This window comes from Cyprinus carpio, chromosome A1 (genome assembly GCF_018340385.1).
Source record: "Cyprinus carpio isolate SPL01 chromosome A1, ASM1834038v1, whole genome shotgun sequence".
Taxonomy (NCBI): Eukaryota; Metazoa; Chordata; class Actinopteri; order Cypriniformes; family Cyprinidae; genus Cyprinus; species Cyprinus carpio.
This window is the reverse complement of record NC_056572.1, coordinates 24,079,672-24,091,229: the sequence shown is the minus strand read 5'-3', so window position 1 is coordinate 24,091,229 and position 11,558 is coordinate 24,079,672. Positions and strand designations below refer to the sequence as shown.

Genomic DNA, 11,558 nt, shown 5'->3' with positions numbered 1-11,558 from the left:
TTAATATCTCCTATAAATATGCTGTTGTTAACATTTCCTCAGAAGGACCACTTAAGTTCTTAAAAAATATAAAAGCAAAATTAAATGTTTGTAAAATCTTTTCCATGTAAATCACTGTACTAATACTCATCAAAATATGATAATGCTCCCAGGAATCAAATAATCAACCAAATACTTCTGGCATCATCCTGGTAACTCTTCTGTTATAATTGGATTAACCATTGCTTTTTACAATGGCAATGGTACATAAACAAAAATACTTTTAAAAATACTGTCATCAGAAGATATTGCTCTATAGCAACAATGTGTTAAAATACAAACAGTGTAATGAAAACACAGCTGTCACAATGAATCATGAGACAAACATCCCAACAAATGACAACACCTATTGTTATGCCTCAGTCAAGTGGCCCATTTTCCACTAGCTAAAAGTACAGCTGCCTTATCTCATCTCTAGTTTGGGCCCAGCTGCTTTGGGGAATAACTGGGCTGGCCTGGCATATGATCCCCATCAAAACATCGCTGGATCCCATTCCAAAACATTCGCTGTCACTGAGCAGCAGCAATGACTGAGATTTTGGAGGAGCGGCCTTTCGGCTCGCAGTATAGCAATGTCTATCTCTCAATTTTTGTCCTTTTTTGCTTTAAACTTTTTGTCAAGATCAGCTTAAACATACTGACCCACTTCTATGTGGTTAAAGGAAACCGTAAGGAGGCGGCCCGGATCGCAGCTGAGTTCTACGATTTTGGCCAAGGGCACAGTAAGTAGGCAAGAATGGGACGTACTGAGGCTATATATTTTGGAGCACGTTCTGAGTCACTATATAGGGTCTTCATGTCTGTTTGTAAAGCACACTGGTACAACTTTGACTATAGGGTGTGAGAAAGCTTCTGCAGCACGGCCCAGTTTGTACACCTGATAAAACTGGGTCAGCGTGTTCTTATCTAACACTGAGTTAAGGAAAATTATTTTCTCATAGCATTTTGTAAATGGCTGAATGAAACTATATAGTAATGCATCCCTCACATCTATTCATTATATAATCTTTACTGTCTGAAGTCTAAAGAAAAATGTAGTGATTTTGTCTGTGGAAATGTTTCTCTGTCTGTATGACTCTCACTCCTTTTTGTCCTTTTGTCGCCCTATATTATGACCTTAATAACATGCAAATGACCTGATGTGAAATCCTAAACAAATTAACTGAGATGAATGCTTGAATTATCCGTTATTATCCGCAACCTGCTTGGCTTCTGACAACAACAGACAAACTGAAGTGTTTGGGGTGTCAGTCCAGATCTATATGACGCAAAAGGACGTGTGACGTAAAGTTAAAACAATTTAAAACTGTCACACATTTTACAATACATCTATTTTTGATAAATGTTAAGGGTGAACGAGGGAAAAATCCATTTGGAATCCTGACTCTATTACTAGCTGCTTGCGTCGGAATAATAGTGGCACCGTTCTAATCTTAACTTGAGATATAAATAGTTTAACGGACAACGACTTGGTACTATGGCGAATATTTATCTCCTGAATATAAATTAGGCTACGTTAGGTTACGTGCGCCTAGTAGGCGTAATCCTAGTAAGTGGGCGTTTATTCTTCTACTATGGCAAAGGCTCGGCTTATGAATATTAGTTATGTAACGTGACCAGATGCTCCTTAAAAATTTAGCAAGCAACATCAGCGTGACTTGACTAATATTCATAAGCGAAATTTTTGCCGTAGCCAACAGGGAACCCAGAGCCGTGACGGAACCCTACCCCTAACCATAACCCTAACCAATTAGAAAGACCTTTATCCACGCCCCCTACCTTTCGACACGCCCTGATCTTTCGCCACGCCCACTGCTCCAGTATGCAGTCAACCCTACTTGCTGAGATCTGAAACAACAACAACAAGCCGAGCAGCCAATCAAAAAAGGTCGCTGGTCAAACGCGCTCTACGCTGTGCAAAGAGGAGGACACAGAGCTGATGCAAACATGCCTGAAGTTCCCTGCAGAGAGCCCGAGTACTCAGATAATACACCCAAGAAAAGAAAGCGAGAGGACGTCGACGATTTTTCTGAGAAAAAGAAATCGCGCTGGGGTATTTTGATTAGTCAAGGTGAGTTATCGACACTTGTAAATAAATGTGCCTTTATATTGCGCCCTGTCACCTTGCAGTAATGCTTTTGTATAAGGGCGGACCTTCTGTCTAAAATTAAGTTAATATTAGATAAATAATATGAACATCTTACATTATTAATGACATTCTCAATATTAATCATTGCTAATATAATCATTAATATTGTTTTATATTTAGCCTATACATATTGTGTTAACATTATTAAATAAAAAATATTAAAACTGAATGGAATAAAGCTTGGACGAAGGATGGATATTAACTACATACAGTGTCAGTCAGAAGCACGCACACCTGCGAGCATCATTCTCAACAGAGCAGAATGAATTGAATGGAACAGTACTGCAGATAGTCATGCAAAGCTCATCTGCGCTTGTTGTGATGTTAATGGTCATTTATTGTTTGCTGTGGTGAAAAAAAACAAACAAAAAAAAAACTTTTTGTTCCAAAGCCTGGTTAATCTTTCCTATATTTCCCACAACCCAAATACAAAACTGGCTAGCTTTTTTGCAGACTATGCATATACTGTAGTAAGTATAGGAACAAAAATAGTAGCATGCACTATGTAATGTGTTTATCATGTAGTGTACTTGGCCAAGTAGTTATTAATTTAAGGTAACAATCAGTGTTGTTTTAGTGTTTTTATTGTTGCACACAGCTAAGTTTAGTTATTTCTAGTTTGGTGACATTTGAACCCTCTTAGAAAGGCCATCAGTGTTCAAGTAAACACAGTATAGGCTATTATGTGTTTGGACTCCTTCTGCATTATGCATTAGACATGGTCCTTTACCCTGTACTGTTTAGGGGGAGGGGTTCCTTTATATCACTGCCATGTGCCATAGAATAGTTGAATAGTTGCTTAGACTAAGCAAGGACGTTACAAGTGGTCCTAGTCTCCATGGAGCCTAGCTGTAGTCACATGAACAGATCAGGATCTGAGATATTCATGAAAGCTTTCACAGAGTCTCAGTAAACAGCCAGCATTCATACTGAGCAGTGCCAGTATGTTTCTCTGACATAATAATGAAGTAGTTTGAACTAATTCATATTTAAATGGCATATATTCTTTTAAATGCACAAGAAAACACAAAATCACACAAATTGCATCATTAAATGATACTAGCATCTAGTAATTTAGTATCCTTGTAATTGCCTGAGGCACAGCTGTGACCTAAAGCTCCAGGTGTCAGTCTGGAATCTCAGTGGCAGTAACTCATCTCCTTTGCTCAGCTAAGCTGAAAAGAGAAGACGGCTGCTTTTTTTGACAGCCGTTCTATCATTTACAGGCTATGACGTATTCGTATCAATGACTAGATGTGCCGTGGGGCGACGGAGACATGGGTGCCTCTTGCTTTTAGGCCTCGTTCTGTGCCAGGAATGGCAGTTGCAGAAGGCAGCTAGATTGAGCTCCTGCTAAATATAGATCTTCTCAATCCACTTTGAATCAACGGTAGGAGCTACTAGTACTGTGTATTAAGCCATAAAACCCTCACAATTGTTCTGTTATACATATGATTCTGGTTCTAATTAAATATAAAATGTCTGAAGACACTGTTATTGGTAGTTGTGTTGTTGCTACTGTGGTCAATAGGTTGATGCAGTTGTTTAATTGAGGAAATTTCAAAATGTGGTCTGGGGACGCCCAGGAGGTTGCAGGGAAGTGTTAGGGGAAAATCTGAGAAAATATTTGACAATTTCTTTGGTTCAAATTTTTATAATTTATTTATTTATTTATTTTCAGGGATATTGATGTTAAATTGTTAACTAAAATATTTATCAAATTTGTTTAACATAAACTATGTTTATCACATTGCTTTGAAATTTTGCACTTTACAAATAAATTCGAATTTTAAAATGCATTTTTGGTAATTAAACTTTTTTAAATAACTTTTTTTTTTTTTAGCACAAAATTACTGCTCGCCAATTTATTAAAATTTTTGGGTCATTCCGTGTCAACTCAACCAAATTGCGGAAACGTCCCTGGCTCAAATTTTTGTTTTTGTCAATATTTTTTCTGAAGAAAGATAAACATGCATTGTGATGAAAGACATAATATTAAATGTCATCAATGTATATTTACAGAGTAATCCACTATTTTGTAGAGAGGGGTCAAAATGACAATTTTCAACTGAGATTCAGAGCCATACGGGGGTTATGCAAGAAAATATCTAAAATTAACAGATTATACTAGTAGACCTACCAATCTATGTGTAATTCTAAGTCATTTTAACCCCCTGTAATTTGGCTCTGAATCTCTGAAACCATAATTTTGACTGTCCTCTACAAAAATAGTGAATAATATTAAAGTAAATATTAGGGGTGTGACATATCCTCGTGCAGACCTTTCAGATATATTTGCATTACACTGACCCTTTCACCAGTGGTATGTAATATAAGGTATGTAAGATATTATGTTCACATTATGCAAGTGGCCGCATGATAAGTGAAAAAAATTACACAGTGAAGTCTTTATCCTGTCATAAAAACAGAATGCAGTTTAACACGAAATGTCACAGAATTTCTTAAATTTTGAATTAACCAAAAGTAGGTCATTACACTTAAATCAAATCACACTATGGACTAGTATCTGTAAATATAAAGCAGCAAAAGTCGATTTAAATATGAATCTTGTATGTTCTGCCTGTCTCTGTTAATGAATTGTGCAGACGCGAGGTTTACACACAAACACACACTGATGACGCTCGTGATGATTTCAGCGTCTGCCGTCTCACTAAATGAGGATGTAAACACATGAACAACATCTCCAGAACTGCTCTGAGAGTCACTTCATGAGCATTTTACCGTTTGATTTGAGTAAAACTAGCATCATATCACATACACAGAACTGTAAAGGTATTCACGACAACCCGTCAAAATAAAAGTCCTGTTTGAAATAACGACAATAGAGTGTACACAGCCTATTACTACTAAAATGAAACAAACATTATTTTAAAGGAATAATCACACAACATTTCTTCCATGTTTTAATTTTAATAGTAAATACCCTTTGTTTGCCAAAAAGTCTGCTTTATTTTCAACAATTAAATGATAAATGATGAAATTAATGTTTTATGCCTTCATTTGATAACCAGAAAAATGTAAATACACAACACAGAATTTCTGAGTGAAAAAAATTCATAAGGCTACTTTAATAAAAAATAAAATAAATAAATTAAGTTGTGTTATGCATTCAAATAGTTAGACATGCTAAAACACAGAATTTGGTAACAATAAAAGCTATAAATAATATGGTGAGAAAAAATAAAACATTTCATAGGGCCCTAAACAAGTATACACTTTTAATAAATTGATGTAAAAATGTATATACTATTAAAGAAAAATTGTTGAGTTAAGAAAAATTAAATGGAAAAAAATCTTATTTTTTTATTAAAGTGGAAATCAGTTTACTAAATAATAAACTTCACTGTCTGCTACTTGAAAGGGATATTATTTGTGTTGTTTATTATTTATTTTTGTGTATACTATTTAATTTTGTGAAATTACTTGCCTGACAGTTGAGTTTGTGGCAAACGTTTTGCAGTGTTTACATGTTGTTTATACCTGCATAAAATTTATTAAAATAGATGTTTAATTTCATAAAATACAATTTGATTTCAAAATGCACCTACATTTTTTAAAACATTTTTCCCTATATATTTCATCATTGAGGATTTCTTTAAAAAAGTGTAAAAATCTTGTCTCGTCTTCGTGAACCCAGTCTCGTGTCTCCTCTCGTGGGATAAGTGTCTCGTCACACCTCTAGTAAATATACATCAATGACATTTGATATTTTGGTGTTTGGTGTTTTATTCTTCATTTAGGTATTTTTCTCAAAAAAAAAAAAAAAAAAAAACCCACCCCGATATTAACACAATCAAAAATGTGAGCTGGGGGGGACGGGACCTCTGGCTGAGTTGACACGGAATGAACCTTTAGCTCTTTCTGAAGAGTAAAGCTGCTAGAGAATACTTTGACACTGACATGGCTTCCGCTTGAACACATAATGGAAAAGACATGCTATCCAAAATGCCCCGTTGTCAGGAATGGAGAGCCTGGCATTTGCTGCCTAGGAATAATGTTTAAAGATTAGAACACCAAGGACTGCACATCCACTGAGTTTATGTAATTGGGCTTTTGCTATGTGAGGTCTCTTGTAATTCCATCTTTTATACATGAAACAATTTTGCTGCCTTTAAAGGAGAAGAATATTGCTCTTATTGCTTTCATTCCCACATACCGATAAGATAACTGTTTGTTACGGTTTGTATGGTGCATTTTATGTAGTGAAATCATTTCATTTTTATTTCGTACTGAAGCAACACAGGGGAATCTGTTCAAATGGCTCAACAGTTGAAATCAGTCAACCTTTATTGTATCTAGAGAGCTGATCCACTCTTATGGTAGATGATAATGCTTTGTCATTTTCAGCAATTCCACTCATAGGCTCTGTGCTCAACAGCTGTCAATGGACAGTGTCAAAATCACCAGTACTTACACCACTCTCACTTGAGAATGTACTGGAAATTATATGAAGTCCGATTGTGGCTGAGTGGGTGTTTTAAAGCTCTTGAATTACATGGTAGTGCTTTTATAACTATTGGTTTGCTTTTAAATACAGTAAATTATGGTTGCTGTAAATTATGTTAATGTAACATTTGATAATTGTTTTTTTGGGGGGTTGTTTTGTACTTTGTTTTTCTGAGATGAAAGAGCATTTTTTAGTCATGGGAAACAGTTGGGTGTCAGTACATTTGTTTATCACTAAGAATAATTTGTTGTGTGTTCACAGGTTCATGGGCGGATCGTTCTCCACTTCATGAAGCTGCGTGTCAGGGTCGACTTCTGGCACTTAAGACTCTTCTCTCACAGGTTTACAAATATATGCACATACAGAAACAGAACAGAAATTGTTAAAAAGAGGTCAAATTGATATGTTAGCATTTCTAACAAAATACTTTGTTTATGTGTTTTTTTTCCCATATTACCAGGGTTACAATGCAAATATTATCACCATCGATCATGTGACTCCACTGCATGAAGCTTGTCTGGGAGATCATGTAGCATGTGCCAGGGCTCTCATAGAAGCCGGTGCCAATGTGAGTTACAGTTATTAAACAGCATATGAGTAATTATTAAAAAAAAAAGGTATGTAAAAATACCATCGTTTTACCCATCAAATATTTCAATGTTTATTTTTAATCATTAATTTTATATTATAATTATATGTAAAATATTATACATAATATTTTATATTTAATTTAATAAATTGCATACATTTATAATATTTAAAACACATGACAACTAGCCCCAATAAAAACCACAGCTTACCCTGGCTTGACATTTCTTAAATATACTGTTGTCACGAGTACACGGTTCAGTCTTTTGCGTAATCTTTTATATATATTTACATTTACATATATTATACAATAGATCATTGCTTTTATTTTTTCCGCGTATCTACAGCTATAGCAAAAATATGTTGATAATGGAATAAGTTGGAAGATAAAATTCACAAAATAATTCAACTTTAATAGTTTTGAATTAGAAATTTGTAACCAACTAAACTTCTAAAGAACAATATAAATAATGTAATTGGAATTTTATCTCCAAATCATATAGTTACTGAAATTAAGCCACTTCTGATAACTTCTCTTTGTAATAACGAACCCCAGGCTTCCTTAATTGTTTCAGGAAAGGCTTTGTGTTTTCTTGCTCTTTATATAATCAAAGACTATGCTCAAACTGATCTGTTTGTGCAGATTGTGCTGTTAAAATATTCTTGTATGTGGCAGGTGAATGCTACGACTATTGACGGCGTGACCCCACTGTTTAACGCCTGCTCGGCAGGAAGTGTCACCTGCGCAGAGGTGCTTTTGGAACATGGAGCAAAGCCACAGGCAGAAGCGTTCCAGCCTTCGCCCATTCATGAGGCCTCTAGCAAAGGTACGCAGTTCTGCTTGCCAGGTAACCGCTCTAGTCTAACCAAAAAAAAATTAAAAAATAAATAAATCAATCAATTGATTTGAATGTATAGTATTTATAGCAGAGGTTACATACAAAAATGTAAGCATACATGTTCTTGTTGTCTCAGGCAAGGCAGCATGTATAGAATCTCTCATCTCGTGGGGAGCAGATGTTGATTTCGACATCCCTCATCTAGGAACACCTCTCTACATTGCCTGTGTCTCCCGGCAGCTCCAGTGTACACAGAAACTTCTGGATGGAGGTGAGTTTGAAGTGGCTATGTGCACACTTTTACTGTTCATACTACACAATAAAAGAAATTTAATTACTTGGTGTATTTTGGTGTGAGTTTAGACCATCTCACCTTAGTTCTTTAGTTTTTATTTTACCCTATCATAAATGAATCTGTTTTTCTTAGGAGCTAATGTGCAGAAGGGCCGTTTCCTTGACACACCACTGCACATTGCAGCACAGAAGGACTGTCCAGAAATCATCAGAGTGCTGCTAGATTTCGGCGCTAACATCAACGCTCGCAACCTGGAGCTACAAAGGCCGCTGGAGACAGCGCCACCCAGCAGTACGGCAGAGGCTGTGCTCCTCCTTTATGAGGGTAATGTTGCTCATTTGAATTTGATAGGAAAGAGAAAGAGAAAGGGAATCAGTTCAAGAAATGATCCAGATCACTTGATCCACGATCTTCTGTGAATTTTGAATGCAATTAAAAAAAAAAAAAAAAAAGTATCTTTGATGAAGTTGCATGATTATTTTAGGCTGGGTCACTTTGTCCATATACTCTGTGAACCACTAAGTTGTTTAAAAAGATTATTTATTTTTTTAACAAGGGGGATATTGCTAACTTTGACTGTTTCCTCATTGATAGCCATGCCGCGGTCTCTGTGTCAGCTGTGTAGACTGAGTATTCGAAACTACATGGGCCGATCCAGACTGCATCTGATTTCTCACCTCAAACTGCCTACTCTGCTCAAGAGTTTCCTCCAGTACCGATAGATTCTGTAACTCCCTCCATAAACCCCCCTCACCCCCCTTATTTTCTTATATTAAGTGCATTAATGTACAAAAAGGTCACCCAGTCTCGTTTGTGACCCCCAGCGCACAAAAAACTAAATCATGCCAGCCATTCATTTTACTTATTCTAAGTTCAAATGTTTTTTTTTTTTTTAAATACTTACATATTTTTGTGCATCTAATGAACATAAGTTATATTTTTGTAAATAATACCTTCACCAGATTAATGTAAATTAGTCATTTTTAACCCGCAAATTCTTATATGTCAATATAAACTGCATGCCTAATATGATTCAACTTGATCATGTCAGGATTAAATTATTGAAGTGCATGCCAATATAGTGAATTTTATATTTTTTTATCAAAGTAATCTAAAACAAAAATTCCCAAAAGCACAACCCTTCAGTTTGCTATCAGTATTTTCACAGCTTCCCAAGTTGCATCCTGAACTGTTACATAAGACAAATAAAGAATATCATGTTAAATTTGATGGTCTAATTGGTCTCCTTTCTCTTTGCAGTTGGTGCTATAAATGTATTATTATTTGAATCCTGATTAATGAACTAATTACTTTAGTCATGTTCACAGTGTAGTGCACACTACTCATAAGCAAAAATAAAATCATGGGATTTCTTATACACTTCATCTTTTTAATAGTAATTATCAAATCATAGTCACAAAAAAGGTGATTATCATTGACATAGTCTTGCTTTTATCTCACCTTGCCCTTTTATGATATCATCGGTCAAAATAAACAGATTAAACACTTGGAGCATGCTGAATTTGGACTGGTTCTGGCTTAATCAGATGCCTGACTCTACTTCAGGATCGATATATGACATTTAACTGTCCTTTGTTGCGTATTAACAATTATCATATCAATGTGCTATGTACAGTACACCCATTTGAGCTTAGAGTTCAGACATAAATTCTAGAACTTTATACAAATAAATACATTTCACAGTGCAATTCGATGAAAATAGTCTCTTTATCTGTATTTTCTAACATAAAGCCAACATTTCATAAAATAATTCCTCCAAAACATTGTATATACTCCTCTAAGTATGACAGCCATTGCAACTGATGATTTTACCAATATTAATGACACTTTTTGTCTTTTATTATGTAACTTCAGAAATGCACTCCAAACATATAGCTATGTAATAGCAGAAATGTTTAGTTTCCTCACTCTATACGTGCAGTTTCTCAAACTTATTGCCTAAGTTAATCTAGACATATTTTGAATTTAACAGTAAATAGTGTTGCCATATTCTATGAACAAATATTACACATCTGGCCTCAGACCTGCTCTATATACCTATTTATAATAGTTCCCGAATGAAATGAAGCAACATTAAATAGTGATTGTTATGAGATTTCAAACTCGTATTTCAAACAAGTATTTGGTTCTACTAAAATAAGGTGTATAGTCACTAGTCAGTAAATATATTCAGTTCATATGTGACAGACAACAGACATAGCAAATAGTTTCAATGTCAAAGCAGCATGAAATCAAAAACGCAAACAAACCAACAAAAATTTACAGATGAATACCTTATATGTTTTGAATGAAAAATGTATAGATCTACAAAACTGCATGATAAAAAATGCTCATACTACATATACCAGTGATAGTACCACCTAGAATTACAATCTTTGGGCTATAGATCTCAATATCTGAACGTGCTTGTGTTTTAGGATGAGAAAGAAAGGCATTAAATATCCTGCTTCATATGTAACATTCATTACTGTATCTAGCATAAATATCTCTTTATACAACAGTTAGCTGTGGTGCTCTAATTTGATTGGCCTGCATCAAATTAACATGTTTTTGTTTACTGTACATATCCTTCTGCTTGCCTATGTTTATAGTGAATTAGTCTCTGTGTTGCTTATCAAAATTGCTTTGCCTTTAAAAAAAAAAGTTACTTAGTTACTGCATTGCTTGATATTAACTTCTTGTTTACTGAACTATTGTATGAAAGAAATACCATCACAACTGTGCTGTTGGCCTTGTGTGCTGTATATTCACTACATCAGCAGCATTCTTGCTTTTGCTTATTGTTTGCATATAAGCTGCAATCCTGAATGAAATAAGCACAGCATGGAATAGCAAAGCCTCAAATAATGTTGATTTGAACACAATTTGGTCAGTTTTGACATACATCAAGCTTTATGAGAGAAAACAGGAATGTTGTCGCCTTTCCAGAGCCAGACCAGCAAGAATATTGCTCACATTTGTTCTATTTGTACTCAGAAGGGGTTGAGGCGTATACCCGTCCCCAATGGAGAGAAAGGGTTTACTTTTGCCCACATCAGGGCATCATTTAGTGAAATGGCTGATTTGCCGTCCTCCAGGAAGAATGCTGGACCCTGCCAAACAAATAAAGGCATAATGTAAGTTCAGTGATATTTGTGTAGTGCTAAAATACAAGACTAA

At 35.2% G+C, this 11,558-nt stretch overlaps 2 protein-coding genes across 9 annotated transcripts in view; one reads left to right on the top strand and one right to left on the bottom strand.

Annotated features, from left to right (window-relative positions):
* Nucleotides 1–509: 509 nt before the first annotated feature.
* LOC109061936 (ankyrin repeat and SOCS box protein 5-like) lies at nt 510–9,603 on the top strand. Of its 2 annotated transcripts, XM_042758613.1 has the most exons (8): nt 649–761; nt 1,733–2,110; nt 6,918–6,997; nt 7,117–7,224; nt 7,921–8,071; nt 8,220–8,354; nt 8,511–8,702; nt 8,973–9,603. In XM_042758613.1, the coding sequence occupies exons 2-8, from the start codon at nt 1,987–1,989 to the stop codon at nt 9,098–9,100; spliced, it is 918 nt and encodes a 305-aa protein (XP_042614547.1). In that variant the 5' UTR covers nt 649–761; nt 1,733–1,986; the 3' UTR covers nt 9,101–9,603. The 2 variants fall into 2 exon arrangements, with proteins under 2 accessions (XP_042614537.1, XP_042614547.1); XM_042758603.1 differs by lacking the exon at nt 1,733–2,110 and having other exon boundaries at nt 510–761.
* A 671-nt stretch (nt 9,604–10,274) lies between these two features.
* LOC109061937 (WD repeat-containing protein 17-like) overlaps nt 10,275–11,558 on the bottom strand; it is a 29,760-nt gene continuing 28,476 nt past the window's right edge. For all 7 annotated transcript variants that reach the window (XM_042758550.1, XM_042758565.1, XM_042758569.1 and 4 more), the window contains one exon: nt 10,275–11,491. In XM_042758550.1, coding sequence (XP_042614484.1) covers nt 11,372–11,491 — 120 coding nt within the window. In that variant the 3' untranslated portion in view covers nt 10,275–11,371. The remainder of the gene's footprint in view (nt 11,492–11,558) is intronic.